Below are 22,033 nucleotides of genomic sequence, written 5' to 3'. Positions count from 1 at the left end.
AAAGCCCACACTCAGCAAGGAAGACCCAACGCAGCAAAAAACAAATAAATTTATTAAAAAAAAAAAAAAAGACATCAAACTAGAGAAGCCAGTTTCTTACCTTTTGTACTTTTCAAGAAGATTCTTAGCTTGCTCTTCAGCAAAGAGAATCCCAGCAGGGCAGTCTGGGAAATCACCTGGGACATTAGGTGACCTTTTATACTGAGAATGCACTACAGTCTCTTTTAATCCTCCAACTCTTGCACCTCGATAGATCTAAAAGAAATGCCAGAAAGATCCTGTCACTATACCAACTTAAAGTGAAACTGCTAAATTCTTTGTATGGGGAAAAATGGGAAACCTAAATACCCATCAGAAGTAGAACGGATAAATACACTGGGGAACTACCCCATAATGGGTTACCATACAATAGTAAAAATGAATGAAATAGAGCTTCACCAATCAACATGGAAAAATCTCAATGTTGAGTGAATACTGCAAGTTGCAAAAGCATTTATATAAGGAATAAAGTTTAAAAACATGTCAAATATAGCTATTTTATTTTAGGATATACACACATACTTAATAAAGCTATAAAAACATGCATGATAGTGACAAACACCAAAAATAGGACTAGTGATTCCTTTAGAAGGAGAGAGGGAAATGGGATTGGAGAGGGATACACAGAGTGCTTCCAATGAACCTATAATGTTCATGGATGGCGGGTGAAAGGTACACAGGTATACCTTCTGTATGCTTAAAACAGTTCATAATTTTAAAGTTAGATTTAAAAATATTCCCACTCCTAAATGATTAACTGAATGTCCTTTGCACTATGCATAATCACTAAAATTAATTATCTGCCTGAATCTAACAGTCTTACATGTCATGTCCTTTATGCTCTCTAGCTCAAAGTAATTATTTAACCAGGGAAAAAACAACACACATTAGATTTTTAATAAAATTTTTAGCTGCAGTTAATAAACGAGGAATATATGGAACAGCACTTACAAAAAAAAACTGTATTCTATACATCTATAAAAACTTACAAAAAAAACTGTATTCTATACATCTATAAAAACTAAGTCTTTTGGCTTTTAAACTGTAACAAATTTCAAGTAAAGAAACCTCAACATTTTGTTGCCACTACTATTCAAAAATCAGGCCACTTTTAAAACCTCAAAAATTCAAAAAATGTCAGCACAACTCTTAGTAATGAAAACCGGGCTCCAGGGACTCTATGAAGTATCTCATATCCAGGATTATAGCTCAAAGGGCAGAAAACTAGCACTCAATTTCTAGGTCGTGCGTAAAGTCAGGAACATTTTCAGGGCTTGGCATTCCCTAGGAATGTATTTCAAATGTTGTAACTGTTGGTCAGCATCGAAGAGTAACTTACAAATGGAATCCAGAAAGCCATGCCCCAGCCCTTTGGGAGGAGGACATCCCAGCCACTTCCCCAGCCTCGTTGGTCATCACCGGTCACTTTTCCTGGCTGTTGAATCAAAAGTATAGGAACCTTGGATTCATGGGGACCTAAAAAAAGCTGCGACCCGGGCACCAGCAATTCACTCCTCTTCCGGTTTAAATCCTGAAGTGGAAGAAAATAATTCAAGACAAACAACCCTAGTCTTCCGGGAGATCCTACTGGGTCTCCCTATAAGCAGCTTTAGAAAGTTAAATGCTCTTTTAAAAAGCAAGAAAAAGGTGTTCTCGATAAATAAATGTGAGCCATTTTAAGTACAAGGTATTCCTCCCAGGATGATTTTCCTCTATACAAGTGCTTTGGTAGAAAATGCCAAATTGTCTTAAATTAGAATATACTAGGTGATTCAAAGTAATAAAATAATATACATTCATTCTGCTAATTCCTTTTCTATCAGGATTAATCTTATATTTTGATACTCTGTCCCTACATTTATTTTGGTTAAGATTGGTGGTCATGAAGTAAAAGGGCTATAAACAACAACTTCTCAAGGAGGGGCAAGTGGGAAAATACTCCAGCTTTTAAGAAAATTTCTCAGCAGGTCTTAAAAGAGAAGATGCTATAAATTATCTATTAAGTGGACTGCAGGGAGTGGATAACAACATCCTTGCGGATTTTTCTTGCCAGCTGGAGACAGGCCTGCCGCTCAATTGAGAAGACTACACAGGAGACCACCTCCATGCTACAAAGTCTAACTCATGAATGCCCTTCATGCATGACCAAGCCCCGAGTCTCCTTTTTTTACCTTTGGTCAAGTTTCCACTACCTTCTACATATTGGTAATTCCAAAATATCTATCTCTTTAGTCCCAACTTTTCCTCCTGGGATAGAAACCTGTCTCCTGGACATCTGCTCCTGGGACGTCCTGAGGCCCCTCAGTTTATCTGAGACTAAACTCATCTTCCCCGCTGTGTCACTCTCTTCCCTGTGTGCCCCGGCTGGCTGAATGACATACAGTTCTCACAGTTCATTAGCTCATTCATTCATCCTTTCAAATATTTAGTCTTCATTCATTTACTTGTTCATTCAAATATTTCCTAAGCACCTGTTATATGCCAGGCACTTAGCTAGAACTTGGGAAGACAGCAGTGGCAAGTCAGACCTGGCTCTGGCTCTCTTTTAGCTGAGCTCCTAAAACCAAGCTAGACCATTAGGAGCTAACCCACAGGCCTCCTCCTTTCTCACTTCCCATCTTCCAATCAACCACTGAGTCTAGTCAGTTTTACCTTCCAGGCATATGTATTAAACCCCAGCCCATCCACTCCAGCCATACTGCCACACTTCAGGCCCCCATCATGCCATCTGGACTCCTTCAAGGGTCTCTTTTAAGGCCATCCAACCACAAGCCCTCTCTCCAGCTCCTCCGCCCCCTTATCCCCATCCCTAGTCTCCACAGCACTGCCAGAGTGAAATCTGATCATGTCATGGCCCAACTCAAAATCTTCAATGGGCCCTGCATCTTCAGTCCAAATCCAAAAATGTCTCAAGGTCTTTTATGCTATAGCCCCTTTTTATCTCCTCAGTTCCATCTCCTACCCTACCCTTAACTCCAAGATACTGCTCTACTTGGAGATTCCTGAACATGCCATCCTGTTTTTGGCCTGGGCCCTTGCCCTTGTTCTCAACTCCGACAATCCTTTCTCCACTGTAGCCTTGGCTCCTGGCCCCTGGCCGCAAGAAGTCTGGTTAATTCTGACCACACACTTAAGAGTTAGCTCAAATACCAGCTCCTCCACCCAGGAAGCTTTCCCCAGTTTCCCTAGTCCGGGCTCAGTACCCCTTCTTTGGGCCTCCTTTGTGCTCTGTACTTCTTCGACCTAATCCTAGTCATCTACCCCATTATCTAATACAATACCTGGGGCCGACAGGAGCTCAATCATTGTGAAATTAATGACAGAGAACATTTAAGGGAAAAAATAATAAAAGAAAAAAAAATTTAAACCATAAGATTATCATTTCAAGAAAAAGTCTTTGTATTAACCTTTTCTAGAGATTATTCTTCTCTAAACGGAAAATAGCATTGTATATGTCGTAAGGGATCAAAAAATTGAAAATAAAAGGAAGTCTATGGGATTCTATAAAGTATGAAATAACGTTCATGGTCTCTAGGGTGATGAATTTCAGCCTGTTTTCACGACTTTACCATTAGTTACCTGATCCGAGATTTTATTCTCTGTGACACTCTTACAGATATCTTGGTTCCAAAGAAAGCTATGCGAACACTCCACAGGCACACCCTCCAGAAGCAGCTGTCTAACTTTCTCATTATCTAAGAGGGAAAAGAAATAGCCTTAAACCACATTCCTTAGATCAGTGAGGTCAAATTCTAAACAAAGCCAGGTGACATTTTGTTACAGGAAACTATTCTATAGGCTCCTCTAGAAGCCTAACTTCTCTAGAGGAATTTATTTACTTGAGTAGAAATTGTTATTCTTACAGTTGGTTTCATAATCTGTGAAACAGCAAAGGCTCCTAAACTTATTTCTTTGACATTTATTTTTAGTCTGTAAGATGCAAATATTACATAAAATTGCCTCTAAATATCTGCCTGATTCCACATTTAAGATAATCACGTTCTAGGCATCACTGCAGAGGCGAACCATTTCTTGATTATATGCTCTGACGGCACAAATCATATTTTAACTATTGGCTTCAGGGCTCTTTATATCATCCCTGACCCAATGGTCTTGAGCCAACAGATACCATCCTCTTCTTCTGTCCTATTAATTCAAGGATGTATTTTTCTGTCCTTTAAAATGAATATATTTGTTGTGAAATATGTTGTTTCATCCCTTTAAACGAGCTACACCATGACAAAAAGTACTCTAGTGGGAAAGGAGGAGGAATTTTTTCAGTTATAAACATATATATTGATAGAAGAGACTTCCTACATGCAATTACTTAAACACTAGGGGGAAAAAAATCTTTCAAATCTTATTTTGTTGGACTGAAGAATTAAAAGTAAAAAGTCAGACAATTCATGAGTTTAGGCTAAGGTCCTGAAATGCCAACATAGAAAGGTCACTCAACCTGCATGGGTCTGATGGCTGAAAAAAATAAGTTGGAAGTGACTTGGCCATAATGTGACAGATATCAGGGATAAACAAGTTAGAAAAAACTAAACTGATGAAAAGATCTGAGATGAAAGCTCCTTAAAAGCAGCAACTGCTTCTAGTGCTGCTGGAAAGAATAACCAGCACCATCTCAAGTGACGTGTGCTGTAAAAGTTCACACAGCCTGTCTAGGAGCTAAAAAGCCCCATCAAACAGCTGTCTGCCGAGAAGGCTTTCCTGTGGAGTGCTGCCACAGATCTGAGTGACAGAGCTGGGATTTTATTCAGATTTGGCTGCAGACAAAAGAGATGGCTAATACTTAGGGTGTAAAGGCAGAGGAAAGCACAACTTCATCTTCAAATATTCTAAAATATAGTAAGTAAATAGATGAAACAAAGTAGATGGTACATCTGAACAATGGAATATTATTCAGCACTAAAAAGAAATGAGCTATCAAGCCATGAAAAGACAAGAAAGAACCTTAGATGCATATTACTATGTGAAAGAAACCAATCTGAAAAGGCTACATACTGTATGAGTCCAACGATGTGACATTCTGGAAAAGGCAAAACCATAAAGACTGTTGAAGGATCAGGGGTTGGAAGCAGTGAGAAAGGGATGAAAAGACAGAGCACAGCTGACTTAGGACAGTGAAACTATTCTGTGTGATACTATAATGACAAAGCAGAGTATGTCTGAAGGCAAAGGAGGCCTTTTAAGTCAACAGTCTTCACTACTGAGAAAAAAATATTATCAGCTGAGTCAGCACACCCCTCAGTGTGCCCAGAATGACTGTCAATTCCGAGCGTAATTCTAAGTCCTTCCCCCGAGACTCACATAAAGCACATTCTCTTTCATCTCGGACCAAAGCTAACTGACTACATAACTCCAGAATTGTGACTTAAAGGTTGAGTAGCTTATCTTCTCCTTTCTTAAATGTATTTGAAGATCACCAGGCTTTAAATTTTTCTTAAGTGTTTCTTAGAGAAGCAAAGGAAATGAATAAAAGGTTTAATCATTTGGGATTCAAATGAACCAAAGTTACAGCCTTCAACTTCACTCTATTTTAAATTAAATTTGCAGAACAGTTAAAAAGGCCCAGCTGAAGCTATCAGATATTTTTTCTCCCAAGAGCAGAAACTGAGAAGTCATGGCAATAATGACCAATAACTGGGCACTTGAGAAAGTCAACTGTTTGGGGTGCACGGTAATAGAGAGGGTGCAAAGAGAAAGACTAAAAAGAGCCCATGAGCACAATGTAAGGTCAGTGTTTTCCAAAGCAAATTCATCTCTGGAAGACAAAGCCTAGTTAAAATAATCTAACAAAGCAAACCAGATGTTAAGGAGAGCAAATACTAAAAGAACAGATAGTAGAGCAGAACTTGTATTTTTAAATTTCACTCAGAAAACCAGTTCTTTACATAGTGAAATGCTGTGTTAATGAAGTTGAAAAGATTCGCAAAAACATATTGTTAATATTTATCAAACTCAAGAAATAAATGATAGGACTTCCCTGGTGGCACAGTGGTTAAGAATCCGCCTGCCAATGCAGGGGACACGGGTTCAAGCCCTGGTCCAGGAAGATCCCACATGCCGCGGAGCAACTAAGCCCGTGCACCACAACTACAGAGCCTGTGCTCTGGAGCCCACGAGCCACAACCACTGAGCCTGTGAGCCACAACTACTGAAGCCCGGGCGCCTAGAGCCCATGCTCCACAACAAGAGAAGCCACTGCAATGAGAAGCCCACGCACTGCAACGAAGAGTAGCCCCCCACTCACCACAACTAGAGAAAGCCCGCGTGCAGCAACAAAGACCCAACGCAGCCATAAATAAATAAATAAATAAATAAATAAATAAATAAATGAAAATAAATAAATAAATTTATTAAAAAAAGAAAAAGAAAGAAATGATCAAGTAAACTTTTTCAAAGCACCTGAGGATGTGCATCATCACTTCAGGGTCTTCACTGAAAGAGAAAACCATTTCCATCTCTGAACTCTATTCTACTCTCAATATTTCTGACGCTCAAGTGTGTGGGTGTTTTTCCCACAGCAAACAATTCTCTGACACCAGCTGGGTGTCCTACAATTTAACTCAATCCTGACACTACCTACCTAGAGATAGCATCAGATCCCACAGGTTAAGGGCTCAGTCCCACAGGCAGCTCCCACTTCAGACGCCAATTTTAAGTCCTGACCAACTGGCTATAAATTGGCCACGTCCAGTAGTTTTCTAGAATGGCTCCCAGAACTCAGGAAAGCAGTTTACTTACTACATTATTACTGGGTGATTTTTTAATAAAAGGATACAACTCAGGAACAGCCAGATGCAAGAGATGCACAGGGCAAGGTAAAGGGGAAAGGGTGTGGAGCCTCCATTGCCCTCTCTGGGCACCCCACCACCCAGCACCTCCAAGGGCTCAGCAAACAGGAAGCTCTCCGAATTCCACTCTAGGATTTTTATGGAGGTTTCATCAGGTAGGTATGATTGATTGGCCATTAGTGATTAAGCTTAATCTCCAGCCCCTCTCCCTTCTCAGGGAGAGAAGCGGTGGGGCCTGAAAGTTCCAACATTTTGGTTGGTTCCCCTGGCAACCAGCCCCCAACCATAGGGGCTTTACCAAAAGATACCTCATTAACATAAACTCAGGTGTGGTTGAAAGGGGCTTGTTAGGAATAAGAAAAGGCTCTCCCTTTAGCCTTTAAGGCTCTTGTCACTTAGGAAATGACAAGAGTTTTAGAAGCAAGGTGTCAGGAACCATGGACAAACACCAAACATGTATTTCTTATTACTTCACAGTATCACACTGCTGTATCTTCTCTTTTCCAAGCTCTCTATAATTCCCAGCACACATAAGAAGATAAATTGTTTATGTTATGCAAGTCAGGCAAACCCTTCCTATGGTTTAAGTAGCACCAGAATTGATCTGTTTTGTCCAAGTCAAAACAAAGATATAGAAAGATACACTGGAAGTTATGTCAGAGAATTAAGACCATCATGACCTTCAAAACAAAGAATGACTTCAGATATGGAAAGACAGACTGGAAGTTATATCAGTGAATTAAGACCATCATGACCTTAAGATTCTTCCAAGGATTAATCTTTTATTAATTGACCCAGCTCATCAAAGTATATTTCTAAAATTAGTTTTGAATTGTCATCCCAGATGGTATGTTACACTTGTTAATAATATTTGTGTAATACTAACTCCTTAAAAAGTTTACTTTTTTATATAGCTCACATGCCGATACTTCTTCAAAGAAATTACTTAAAACAGGTTTTAATAAAATACAATAATAACATTGGTGGCCACGATGGTGCAGTAAGACCCTGAACGTACCTCCTCACATGGGCACACCAAAATTACAACTGTTTACAGAGCAACTATCTATGAGAACGTCTTGAAGACTAGCAGAACAGGCTCTCCACGACTAAAGATAATAAAGAAGGAACCGGGTAGGAGAGGTGGAGACATGGTAGAGTCAAGACACACACCCCTGGGTAGGCGACCCACAAACAGGAGGAGAATCATAATTGCAGAGTTTCCCCGAGGGAGCAGGGGGACCAAGCTCCACATCAGGTACCCCAGCCTGGGGGTGCTGCATAGAGAGAATGAGCCTGTAGAACGTCTGGCTTTGAAGGCCAGCTGGGCTTGAGAACAGGAGAGCTGGAGGGCTACAGGAAACACAGACTCCACTCTTAAAGGGTACACACAAAATCTACATGTTCCAAGTCCCAGCACAGAGGCAGTAATTTGAAAAGAGCCACTTGCTGATCTTAGAGAGTTTCCCAGAGAGGCAGAAGGCAATTGGGAGTCCTCCTGGGGACACAGATCTGGCGAGGATGTGGAGAAAAGGGAACCCTCATACACTGTTCGTGGGAATGTAAATTGGTACAGCCACTATGGAGAACAGAATAGAGGTTCCTCAAAAAACTAAAAATAGAACTACCACACAATCCAGCAATTCCATTTCTGGGTGTATTTCCAAAGAAAATGAAAACACTAATTCGAAAAGATACATGCACCCCTATGTTCACTGCAACATTATTTATAACAGCCAAGGTATGGAAGTGTCCATCAACAGATGAATGGATAAAGAATATGTGGTATATATACAATGGAATACCACTCAGACGTAAAAAGAATGACATTTTGCCATTTCCAACAACATGGATGGACTTGGAGGATATTACACTAAGTGAAATAACTCAGAGAAAGACAAATAGCATATGATGTCACTAATATGCGGAATCTAAAAAACAAATGAACAAACATAACAAAACAGAAACAGAGTCCTAGATACAGAGAACAAACTGGTGGTTGTGAGAGGGGAGACGTGTGGGGGGGATGACTGAAATAAGATGAGGGAGATTAAGAGATACAAACTTCCAGTTATAAAATAAGTAAGTCATGGGGATGTAATGTACAGCATGGGGAATATGGTCAGTGATATTGAAACAACTTTGTATGATGACAGATGGTAGCTAGACTTATCTTGGTGATCATTTGGTAATGTATAAAAATATTGAACCACTATGTTATACACTTGAAACTAATATAATATCGTAAATCAATTATACTTTGATTATTAAAAAACACAATGACCCATAAGATGGTAAGCTTTAAGAGTAGAAATTAAATCATGTTTTTCAAGATAGACTTTAACTTTCCTTGAACTGATTTATATTAAGACAAAAGCCTTAGGAAGAATTTAATACTGCCTTATTCCAAAAAAGGATTTGAGGCAGCAAGAGAAACTAAGTAGAGTTAAACTACAGTTTTGAGATGATTACGACAGTAAACATTTATCGGTGTAGTAGACGCTGTTAACTTTTATGGTTGTTCCAGACCATATCGCTATTAAAAAAGAAAGAGGCAACAATTCATTGATTAAAGTGTTAGGCTCCGTAATTAACTAACTTACCTATATATCTTAAACTCCTCCCTCATCCAATCCGCCTTTCATGTAAAGTTCTGGCAGAGTACTTTATTGCCCCCTTAATAAGCTATCTAACTACATGTGAAGGTAAAAAAAAAAAAAAATTCTGAAGTTGTTTCTACACACACCTGTATCCTTTCTCCAAAAATTCATAAGCTGATTTTAATTATTCTTCCAATTAACCGTGTTTAAATGACAGTAAATACGAGACATTATTACAATTGCTGCATATCGCAAGTTTAGACTAAAATTGTAGCCAGCCCCTACCCATCCCCCACCGTGTCACCCCCAAGAACTCCTGCAGGCCACTCTACTGAGTCTAAACCAAGACATCTTACCCTTCGGCACCTGGGATGGCCTTGCCAGGATTCGAACCTGGATCATCTGTATGGTCAGACAGAGGCTTCCAAAGAGCACAAGACCAGCTGCGGGTGCAGATCCCTTCCTCACAATTAAAATTCTGAAAAGCCAGGCATTTTCAGAGAACCAAGTTTGCAGAGACAGGTTTTACTAGATACTAAAAATAGAGAACTCAGGGAAAAAAATGAACATAAGGGTCAGGCTACATGTTTACAGCTGAAAGATACTTCCTCATACACCATCTCCTTTGATCATTATCACCTTGAAAGGTAGGCAGGTAAAGACTGCCCTAATTCTTCTACAGATAAAGTTACCGCAGAAGTGTCACAGACAGAACTCTTCTAATGGGACTGACTGCTCTAAATAGTAAGGAAAACCAGGTTGTCTCAAGAACTTTACCTTGGCATTTTTCTGGATTGGGCAAAACTTTGGACCTCTTTTGAGGCAAATTTATTCGTGGATCACCAACTGTCAGTCCCAGAATAGTACCTGCTGGAATTTCTGCTGGTGATGTTATTCCTTTAGCAAAAAACAAAACAAAACAAAAAGCAAACAGAAAGTTATTCACAAACACATATATATTTGCTTTTATTTTCAAATTTTTCTAATGAAACTTTCATCTTGGGCTAATTATGTAAAGACACGTATTCCCCTTTTTTTCCCCAAAGATACTTTCAGAGAATAAATTAACGCTCATAAAGAGTGAAGTTTCTTACAAAAAACATTAAATTAACATAACAGGTTATTTTATGACATGAACATGTATGTTCCTGTCAATAACTATAGGAGCTTCACACACAAATGCAATCATGTGAAGGTAAGTAAGATTTTATTTTAGTAGCTGGTACATGCATTTATCTATAGCAATGGAACGCCAATTATTTAGAATACTAACACTTCATTTGTGCTTTCTTGCTGTATTTTAACAAACAGTTACAAGTTAAAAAGCACCACTACATTTAGGTAGCTCAACTGCAAGATGCTCTTTTAACCCATTTCCCACTCTTCCCTTCTTCCCCAGTACAACCCAGTATCCCCCCTGTTATACCTCCCAACAATTCAAAAATGGTTTCCTGTCTGTGAAGAAGGGAAACGCTATCAGGATTCCTGCAGGTTTCAATCCACCAAGAGTGAGGTGTCTTCTCTGTGTCCTCTCCCTCCTGGAAAACAACAACTCCTGTTCACCAGACAAATAATGGATCAGACTTAATAATTTTGGTTAAAATGGTTGTGCTATTGGCCCCCATCCTTTTTTCCCTGTTTTTGGGAATGAATCTTTTATGAGGGGAACCAGGGAAACTGTCACATCAGACTAATGATTCTTCTAATTACAGACAAGGACACAGGACTATACTTCTCTCAAGATTTCACAAACTAAGAAAAACATTCGTGGTTTTCTGAGAGACTACCTACCTAACTTACTGCACACCTGTGGTCTCTGTAGCACAGTGCCAACAAGAGATGCCTTGCTCCTTGTTCTTCTCCCACTCTACCAACTTCATCACCACAGAATGAAGCAATAAAATTTTCCTCACCAAAGAAAAACCAAACCAATACCTTTTGAAGAAATCTTCAGCGAAAGGATTTATTACTACTATAGTATTTCTAGAAATTTCAAGAAAGTTACACAAGTATTTTACTTGCCTTCTTTCTGAACAGAACTAGGAATTGGGAAAGGTTTCAAACAGCACTTCAAGTATTGTAAGCATGCCCAGGAAGAGAACCTACAGCCATGATTCATACCAAAGTTCACTGAAGTAGGATGTGCCCCTACAGATTCTAACCTGTAATACACGCGCCCTTTACCTCACACAAACTCAGGTGGCACAAACTAGTGGTTCAAAGTACAGGCCCTGGAACCAAACGTCCTAGGTTCGAATCCTCCCTCTGCAACTTATGAGCTAGCATGGAGTAACAACTCTGCACCAGGCACTGTGCTAAGCCCAGGGGACAGAGTAAAGAATGGGACTGCCCCGTCCTTGCCATCACGAAGCTCAGACTCTAATGAGACACGAACATTGAACAGATATGCAAACAAATCTAGACGTAAATAGAGGAAATGTGCAAGATGGGACGAAAACAACGGGAGGGATATAATTTAACTTAGGGGATCAGAAAAGGATTCCAGAGGAAAATGATATAGATGTTGAAACTTAAAGAATGAGGAAGGCTTAGCCAAGAAGAGCGATAGAGGTGGGACATTCAGACAGGCTCTAAGGGAGGTGAGATCTGACATATTCTAGAACCTGGAAGAAGGCCAGGGTGGCTGAAGTGCCAAAGGCGAGGAGAGATGAGGCCAGACAGACATGAAGGTATAAGATTACCAGTCAAATTAAGGGCTTTGGAATTTATCTCAAATACAATGAGAAGCTATCCAAAAGCTTTTAATCAGGAAGTAGCACGATGTGAATAAATTGTCAAAGTATCACTTTGCCTCCTGCGTGGAGAATAGAGTGAAAAGCGAGAGCAATGAAGGAAAGTTAAGAAGCTGCTTCAGGACCCAGGAAAGAGACAACAGTGGTTGAGACTACTGTGGAAACAGGGAAGAGGGAGACAGAAGTCGTCTTTGTTTTTTAAAGTATCTGTCTTCTAACAGCTCAAACTCTGTTCAGGTCTATCACCATATTCAACGTGTCCAATCTGCGAGAGGCACAGGCACTGAGAGGTTAATTGCACAAATACCGAAAAACAAACCGAATCTGAACCCAAAGTGTCTGATTCCTAATCTAGTCTCTACTCTCCAGACCTGCACTGTCAACATGGCAGCCACTAGCCACAGAGAACAGTTTGAATTTAACTGTTAGTTAATTAAAATTAAATAAAGGAACCAATTCACTTCCTCAGTCACGCTAGCAACTCGGTAGCTACATGTGGCTGGTGGCTCCAGAATGGACGGCACAAAGAAACATCACCCTCGCAGAACGTTCTAGTGGACAGAGAAGCGCTCAACACACTGTTCTCAACCTGTTAGGTATCACCCTTAAAACTAGCCCCAGAAAATATGCATCACACAAGTACAAACAAAAAAAAACTAGCATATACTTTCCAGGATTTTAGGCGCTCCCTGTTAGCTGCCTACGGAGAAGTTAAGAACCTTCTACAAGACTCAGAAGCTGCAGAAGCAGTCTGTATTTAAATAAGAACAAGTCAGTTTACTTATTACATTCACTTAGATTTGCTCTTCTAGGAAAAGGGAAAGATAAAAGTCTTTGATCATAAGCGTAAGTAGGGAAACAAACATTTATAAGCCATGGCCCAAAATGTTACCAAATTACGTTAGGTTTCACAAATTTGCTAAGAAGGAGGTGACCAGAATAAAACATTACAAGCACGTTTACTCTCACAGTGTGGACAGAAGCAGCTTTGAGTGCTTCAGTTAGGATGGAGTGGGAAAGTGGACCAATCAGCCGGAATCTGTTCATCTCCATCGTCAAATCACTGAAAGAAAGAAAAGGTCTTAAAATGGCAACTTCCATCGTATATGATGTCTGTTTCACCGGCAAAAACAGAGCACACCTTCACTGAAAACGGTCAGTAGGTTCAGAGCAAATTCAACCCATACCTGATTACAATGCCTGTGGTCGGAGAGACCCAAGAATACGGTTGAAGTGGATCTCTAGTTCCATCACCGATGATTTTTTTAATTGGTTTAGCATTTTCCTCATCATCTTTCCATTTTCTTTTCTTGCCAATTTTCTCTTTGGGCAGGTCAGTTTGGCTTTTTTCTTGGGATGGTGTCAGAAGGGGATCAGGGAGGCAGACAGTCGACTTGGTGGGTTCCATACACTGGCACACTGCTTTTATTTCCTCTAAGATATCCTAAGGATATGTTCAAACATTTTACTTTTAAACTCTGGAATTTAAATATGTTTCGAATTTAAGCTGGTTTAGTGTATGTTATTTTTTCTACCTTTAAAAATGTACATTTTTATTCTTCACAAATTAAACTAAATTTATCATCATCAAAAAGGTTTTTTGATTCCTCTGCACTTAGAACAAAAAAAGAACTCCGAAATGTCAAAGATTAATGAAAACAACATGAATACTCTGACCAGTTTTTTTTAAAAACTAGTTTAAAGAGGAATTTGGAGAAAATTTACAGTCTACTGTATAAAAACAGTGAGTATGCTAAAAAAGGAAAGCTAAGCTAAATGCAGTATTAAAAAATCATCAGAATTACTCAAAACAGATTCTCATCATCAAACAGGCTCTCACAAGCACCTGAATACCAATGAACCAATTCAGGCTGATGGAAGCATTAGTCCCAGTGCACCATTTCAAGCCCTTTGCATAATAAGATTGGTTTTCATCTCTCCTTCTACTTAGGGCTTACTAAAAGTCAGCTCAAGATTTGCTCCACTTAATATTCACATAACTATCCTCCTTATATTCAAATACCAAGCTATCAATCAAACTTTTAGACTATTGAAATTTCTATAGCACTGATTTCCAACAGTAATCAAGAATACAGTAACAGAGTGATGAGGAAATACTGTCAAGGATTATACCTGTTTAAGACTTGGATGAAGCCAGATCCACAACTGCCTGCTCTCAGAAGTGTCACCAGGGGTCCTCTCAGCCTTCCAAATAAATGTCACAGGACCCAGCATTTCTCTAGGATATTTATTTGCCCGGTAAAGCATGAGACTACCTTGGCGCTTTCCAGACAAACAGTGAACTGCTGCAAAAGTCAATCCTGACATAAACAAAAACAAAATTCTAAGATTTCAAGTGCTGAGACTGCAGTATTAGTTCCTGATAGCCATACTGTTATATATTGTCTATCTCCATGATGGATGAGGTGTTGGTTTTGATCACTGCTTAGATCAAGAAGTCATCAAAACCACCCAAGAAGTTCTCAACAAATATCTGAGTAAATGATTTAATGAGTTTTGAGTTTCCTCCTGCCTAAATTCACTCCACCAGAATAATGGTTCTCTCACTTTACACTCAACAATATTTGGAATGGTTTAAAAGCCACCCCAAGCTTTCCTTATATGAACATAGTCATTGGTAACAAGAACTGTCTCAGTAAAGCATGTTTAAATTCCAAAATGCTTACAGCAGACACTTGTTCATGAAATGAATACATATATAAAGACTAAAATAGGACTCTGGGCTTCCCTGGTGGCGCAGTGGTTAAGAATCCGCCTGCCAATGCAGGGGACACGGGTTCGAGCCCTGGTCTGGGAAGATCCCACATGCCGCGGAGCAACTAAGCCCGTGCGCCACAACTACTGAGCTTGCGCTCTAGAGCCCGCGAGCCCCAACTAGTGAGCCCACGCGCCACAACTACTGAAGCCCGCGCACCTAGAGCCTGTGCTCCGCAACAAGAGAAGCCACCGCAATGAGAAGCCCACGCACCGCAAGGCAGAGTAGCCCCGCTCGCTGCAACTAGAGAAAGCTCGCACACAGCAACGAAGACCCAACGCAGCCAAAAATAAAATAAATAAAAATAAATAAATTTATAAAAAATAGAATAAAATAAAATGGGACTCAGCTCTGAAACAAGTTTACCTGTGTCTATGCTACACATTAGAGAAAGTGCCTTCAGTATTTCTTCCTCTTTGCCCTTCAACTCCAAACAACAGTAGTAGGATAAATCCTGCAAAAAGAGGGAGATACAATCAAATACTTGAATTTCTATTGAAAATGTAAGTGGCAGTGTCTTACTTTTTAGAAAGAAAATACGTGTTTTATCCCATATTCACAGATAAGTTCGAAGTAGGGTGTAAAAACTAGTGCCTCTAAGTAACGGATTATCCCTCCCCAAAACCTACCTAAAGTAAAAAAAATCAAAGTAGAATAAGCAAGACAGTAATAAATTCAGCAAAATTATGTTAAGGTTGCTCACTTTGGTTACCTAATTCAGGACCTCAGGATTACTAAACACTGAGCCTAAAGACACACGTGGCAGTTTATCCTGTATTTCTCCACTGCTCAGTCTTGACCATGATATCCAAATTTGACTAAGCAATGTACAAGGAAAACTGAGAGCAATCAGAGTAAGGCCGTACCAATTTAAATAAGATGAAGAGAGCTCAGACTGAGCTAATAAAACCAATTACATTAAAGAACTATAATAATGGTTAATGGATACTGGAAGGTTACTGAGTGCCAGTGCTGGGCTAACTCCTTACATGGACGGCCATTTAATCTTCCCAAGACCTGATGAACCAGGTACTATCGTAATCTTGTTTGACAGATGAGGACACTGAGACAGAGACTGTTACTTGAACAGAGCCATATCATCAGTAAGTGGAGAAGCTAGCGCTCAAGTCAGGCTCACTGACCCCCGAACCAACCCTTCCGCCATAGCGCCTTTAAGCAATTTCAGGACACGCAGCAACTGAAACTAAAATTATAGGTAAGGCTCTGACAAACTCACATTAATCAATGCTATCACTCACACACAGAAACCTTCCCAGCAACAGCGATCCACTCTCAGCTGTCAGTGGCAGAGGAACCCCACCAGAGCGTGTACAACTGGGTGACAGCAGAGAATAATGGTTAAGAGCGTGGAACTCTGGAACTAGACTACCTGGGCTCAAATCCCAACTTCACCACTCATCAGTTGTATGGCCGGGGATAAACTGCTCAACGTCTCAGTTTTCTCATTTGTAAAATGGAAATAATGGTAAAACTTACCCCATACTGTTGTTGTAAGGATTGAGTTAACACATGTAAAGTACTAAAACAGACATAAATTAAGTACTCAAAAATATTTGTTATTACTAGCTATTATTTTTATTACTTAGGACTAATCAAATGTAAAGAAGATATCTGATAACCTCAGCAAAAATTCTGTCCAAAATGAGAAGTAACTATATGTCTGCCTTAAAATTTGAGAGATGACAGAGTACAGTGGAAAAAGCAGAGGCCAGGGGAATCAGCTCCCGATGTAGCACTGGGGAGGGCCTATCTTGCTACGTAGGCCACCAACAAGCTGTGCAGCCCTAGGCAAGTCACTTCATCTCTCTGGATCCCAGGCTCCTCAACAGTCAAAATGAAGAATTTGACTATAATCCATGATTTCTGCTGCTGAGTCTTCAAATCAAAGGCTCTTAAAAGGTTCTTGTATTTAGTTTACACCCATTAGGATGGCAATTATCAAAAAAACAGAAAACAACAAGTGTTGATAGGACATGGAGAAACTGAAGCCCTTGTGCACTGCTGATGGGAATGCAAAATACTGTAGCCTCTATGGAAAAAAGTATGATGGTTCCTAAAAAAAAATTAAACATAGAACTACCACATAATCCAGCAATTCCTCTCCTGGGTATATACCCAAAAGAACTGAAAGCAAGGAACTGAAGAGATATTTGTACACCCATGTTCATAGCAGCATTATTCACAATAGCCAAACGGTAGAAGCAGCTCAAGTGCCCATTGACAGATGAATGAATAAACAAAATGTGGTATATACATACAATGAAATATTATTCTGCCTTAAAAATGAGGGAGGACTTCCCTGGTGGCGCAGTGGTTAAGAATCCAACTGCCAGTGCAGGGGACACGGGTTCGAGCCCTGGTCCGGGAAGATTCCACATGCCACAGAGCAACTAAGCCCGTGTGCCACAACTACTGAGCCTGTGCTCTGGAGCACGCGAGCCACAACTACTGAGCCCGCGTGCCACAACTACTGAAGCCCAAGCGCCTAGAGCCCGTGCTCCGCAACAAGAGAAGCCACCACAATGAGAAGCCTGTGCACCGCAACAAAGAGTGGCCCCCGCTCATCGCAACTAGAGAAAGCCCGTGTGCAGCAAGGAAGACCCAATGCAGCCAAAAATAAATAAAATGTAAAAAAAAAAAAAAAAAAAAAAAATGAGGGAAACTGACGAATGATACAACATGGATTAATCTTGAAGACATCATGCTAAGTGAAATAAGCCAGTCTCAAAAGGAGCTGGCTTACTGTATGAGTCTGCTTATACGAGGTACCTAGAGTAGTCAGATTCATAAAGATGAAAAGTAGAATGGTGGTTGACAGCGACTGGTGGAGAGAAGAATGGGGAGTTAGTGTTTAATGGATGCAGAGCTTTGGTCTCGGAGACGAAAAAGCTCTAGAGATGGATGGTGATGACAGTTACACAACAATGTGAATATACTTAATGCCACAGAACTGTATACGTAAAAATGGTTAAAATGACAAATCTGTTGTTATGTCTAATTTACCACAATTTTTTTTAAGGTTCTTGTATTGATTATTCTGCTACATTGCTCTCAAGAGGTAGCAGAGGATGCTAATACTAACGGCTTTCAAAAGTTGGCCAAGGGGCTTCCCTGGTGGCGCAGTGGTTGAGAATCTGCCTGCCACTGCAGGGGACACGGGTTCGAGCCCTGGTCTGGGAAGATCCCACATGCTGCAGAGCAACTGGGCCCATGAGCCACAATTACTGAGCCTGCGCGTCTGGAGCCTGTGCTCTGCAACAAGAGAGGCCGCGATAGTGAGAGGCCCGTGCACCGCAATGAAGAGTGGCCCCCACTTGCCGCAACTAGAGAAAGCCCTCGCACAGAAACGAAGACCCAACACAGCCATAAATAAATAAATTAATAATGAAAAAAAAAAAAGTTGGCCAAGGCCATTCTGCCATTGAAAGATAGGCCCTCTGCAAAGAACAAATTTCTAAACATGTACTGGAAGAGAGAGAAAGCTACTGAATTAGCAACTGACCGGGGGCGGGGTGGGGTGGGGGGAGGCACAGGAGAAGATAGGACAGCCAAATAAATACTATTATGCAGCTCTAAAACCAACTGTCCTCTCAAAGAGTTTAAAACAAACTTCCCAACATATATGGTTCTCAAATATCTGTGGTGGTGAATGACTGCTGAATGAATCCCGAGCATGACCAACAAGACCCTGCAGGATGTGGTTCCTACTTATTCTCCAGAACTAATCTCGCCCTATGTTAGCCCTGCTCTCACTCTCTTCATCTTCGTCACAATGAATTTATTTCAATCCTTCCCTCCTATCTGGCTGCCTCTGCCTTCACCCACTCTGCCATCTCCTTACCCCTTAGAGCTCAGCTTAAGCATCACTTCCATGGGGAAGCACTCCTGTTCCTGTTACGAACGCTCACGGTGTTGTATAGTATTCCCTTACAATTGTATATTTGGCTAATTATTTGATTAATGTCAGTGTGCCCCAATAACTTTAGGCTGCTTCATCTCCAGCATCTGGCAAAATGCCTCTTGCCCAGCAATTATTTTTAAAATGAATAATCTCAGATAGGGCTTTGGCATACCATGAACTAGTCTAAAAGTCTAAATCAGAAAGGGTCTAAATGAAAATAAAGGGGAAGGCAATCGGAAAAGCATACCTGAAGGAGGCAGCGGCTCGTCATGGCTCGATAGCAGGCTCTGTGGCTCTTGACTGTCGGCCTCTCCCCCAGGCAGTAGCCCCACCTCCTGACCATGTGAAACCGCTTTGCGTGCCAGATGTGAGTTTCTAGCCATTTGTTCTTCTTTTGTCTCCGGTTAAATTCTAGCATCCGGTTTATGTGACATCGTCGAGCTTTATGGCACTTATTTTTTGAGTGTTCTTTTTTCTGATGAACTGCTTTCTCTGCCTATAGTTTCAAGAAGACAGGCAGATCCTAGTTCGTAACCATCTCAAAACAAAGTTAAACGTTAGGAATTCAAACAGCTAATTTTAGGTGAAGTGGAGTACCTTACAGACTCTATTAGTTTGCTTAATTTTTTAACTTGGTGATTTCTCCAATTAAAGCAGAGGAGGCAACAGAAAGAGTGAAGATTTTAGAAAAAGGCAAACCTAGGAAGGAAGCACAGTTCTATCACTTACTAACTGGCCAAGCTTTGGGGACTGGGAAGATTAGAATATTTATAAAATGTTCAACACAGTAACTCAAACTTATTTGCAGCTATTAATATTAGAAAGCAAGAAAGAATAAATCAAATGCTAGCTTTGTGTTGATTTTTTTATTGTTTTTTAACATCTAAGAATATAACTAAACCCAAAACTTAGGACCAAAGATATAAAAGTGGAGAGAAGCTGCACATTTCATATCACTTAGGTACTGACAGACAAATGTTAAATGCTATCACTAGGAAACAGACCTCACATTAAATCTAGAGAGAACAAAATTCCTGTTTAGTTTTCATTCTTCATTTCTTCCATAGCTAAGCTAAACTTTTGTGGGAAAAACTCTTTTCCATTAGTTTGTGGGCCCCTTAAGAATAAGGACTTTACCTTAATGGACCCTAACCCCACCACCAGCATAATACCAGTACACAGAAGGTACTTGATAAAGAAATTTTGAATAAATTAGTAAAGACATAGGGTGGTTAGACAATCATAGAATGTCCAAGCCAAGAATTTTGGTAAAGCCAAAAACAATTGGACTTGAACAAAAAATTAAATCCAAGTTCAAGTTTTCAACATTAAAAAAAGACAAAAGGCAAATACTAGGCATTGATGCTGCCTTTTTTAACCTTCCAACTCTCAACTGGTCACACCCACAAAGTGCAGAGCTAAAATTACTTATCTGGTAAGAAGGTCAAATTTTCATTTTAAATCTGGCAGGGGAACATCAACTGTTTAACATCATAAAGAGAGAGAGGTTCCAAATGCTGTATTTAAAAGCAGCTGTAATATCCAATGGCCTGCTAATTTTGGAGGGGAGTGGAGGTGGAGGTGGGGAAGATAATGATTAAACCAAAAAATATGCAAAATGAGCACGCTGTTTTTTTAGTCTTCATTTTAATAAATTCTGTTAGGTTAACACTTCTCAATTTCCTTTAAGAACCACTAACCTACACATTTACATTAAGGGACACTTATACCTCTTTCTGGGCAATCTCCTGTAACCGTCGAGGAAGGCGTTTGACATTGTGACTCATGGCTCTTCGTCTCATGTGCCGTGGCAGCGTCTGGAAAACCAGTGAATTAGAAGATTTCTGGGTCACTGCTTTCAACATGGCACTGATTTCAGCAGCTCGAGCTTGAGCAAAAGTAGAAGCTGTCGAAGAAAACACCACCGTCATTAAAAACTGATCTTGGGGCTTCCCTGGTGGCGCAGTGGTTGGGAATCTGCCTGCCAATGCAGGGGACACGGGTTCGAGCCCTGGTCTGGGAAGATCCCACATGCCGCGGAGCAACTAGGCCCGTGAGCCACAACTACTGAGCCTGCGCGTCTGGAGCCCGTGCTCTGCAACAGGAGAGGCCGCGATAGTGAGAGGCCCGCGCACCGCGATGAAGAGTGGCCCCCGCTTGCTGCAACTAGAGAAAGCCCTCGCACAGAAACGAAGACCCAACACAGCCCAAAATAAATAAATAAATAAATAAATAAAGGAGTTCCTTTAAAAAAAAACAAAAACAAAAACAAAAAAAACTGATCTTGAATTGACACTTTTCCTGGTAGGTTTCAGAAGGAAAACAGATTTGAAGCACATGAGCTTCCAATTCACCCACTACCCTAACTTCTAATAGATTAACACCAATAGTAGTTATTTCTGTGTTATATGATTGTGAAACTAAGGATTCGGTTTTACTTTTCTAATCAGAAAAAATTTAGTTAAAAAATAAGGTAAAAAAGAGTTTTTTTAAAACAGAGAGCTGGGCTTCCCTGCTGGCACAGTGGTTAAGAATCTGCCTGCCAATGCAGGGGACACAGGTTTGAGCCCTGGCCCAGGAAGATCCCACGTGCTGCGGAGCAACTAAGCCCATGCACCACAACTACTGAGCCTGCGTGCCACAATTACTGAGCCCGTGTGCCACAACTACTGAAGCTCGCATGCCTAGAGCCCGTGCTCCGCAACAAGAGAAGCCACCGCAATGAGAAGCCGGCGCACCGCAACGAAGAGTAGCCCCCGCTCACCGCAACTAGAGAAAGCCCGCGTGCAGCCACGGAGTCCCAATGCAGCCAAAAATAAATAAATTAAATAAATAAATTTATTAAAAAAATAATAAAAATAGAAAGCTTCATGCAATATAATCACAGCCATTCTTAAGTGTAATAATCCCACAAGAAGACAAAGAAAAAACAAAATTTTAAATGATTTTGACTCCAGGAGTTTTCTTCCTTAATATTTCCTGTTTTTTTACAAATATGTGACCATACCTATTTTTAGTTTTCTTTATTGAAAAATAGACTATTTTTTCTGAATAATAAACAGAGCACTGGAGAAATTTAAGTGAATTCCTCCAAGAAGGCATAAAGAAACACCAGAAGGCACGCTTAAGGTGTGTACAAG

General features: G+C 40.3%; 1 protein-coding gene and 1 long non-coding RNA gene across 5 annotated transcripts in view; both read right to left on the bottom strand.

Annotated features, from left to right (window-relative positions):
* The window catches only part of LOC309646461, a 98,800-nt gene that overhangs the window by 19,038 nt on the left and 57,729 nt on the right, over positions 1-22,033 (bottom strand). The gene's annotated exons all lie outside the window — the stretch shown is intronic.
* Positions 1-22,033, bottom strand: part of POP1 (POP1 homolog, ribonuclease P/MRP subunit) — a 47,481-nt gene that overhangs the window by 17,696 nt on the left and 7,752 nt on the right. Inside the window, exons 4-14 of one of the 4 annotated variants that reach the window (XM_082432684.1) lie at positions 20,624-20,799; positions 19,141-19,389; positions 15,338-15,425; positions 14,329-14,516; positions 13,383-13,639; positions 13,147-13,258; positions 10,869-10,980; positions 10,220-10,339; positions 3,619-3,734; positions 1,379-1,570; positions 101-255 (exon numbers count right to left, since the gene is read on the bottom strand). In XM_082432684.1, the coding sequence (XP_082288810.1) occupies positions 101-255; positions 1,379-1,570; positions 3,619-3,734; positions 10,220-10,339; positions 10,869-10,980; positions 13,147-13,258; positions 13,383-13,639; positions 14,329-14,516; positions 15,338-15,425; positions 19,141-19,389; positions 20,624-20,799 (1,765 nt within the window). The remainder of the gene's footprint in view (positions 1-100; positions 256-1,378; positions 1,571-3,618; positions 3,735-10,219; positions 10,340-10,868; positions 10,981-13,146; positions 13,259-13,382; positions 13,640-14,328; positions 14,517-15,337; positions 15,426-19,140; positions 19,390-20,623; positions 20,800-22,033) is intronic. The other 3 variants (XM_082432685.1, XM_082432686.1, XM_082432687.1) reach the window with 3 other exon arrangements.

This window comes from Balaenoptera physalus (genome assembly GCF_965194825.1).
Source record: "Balaenoptera physalus genome assembly, chromosome: 17".
Classification (NCBI taxonomy): Eukaryota; Metazoa; Chordata; class Mammalia; order Artiodactyla; family Balaenopteridae; genus Balaenoptera; species Balaenoptera physalus.
This window is presented reverse-complemented; position numbering and strand designations above follow the sequence as displayed.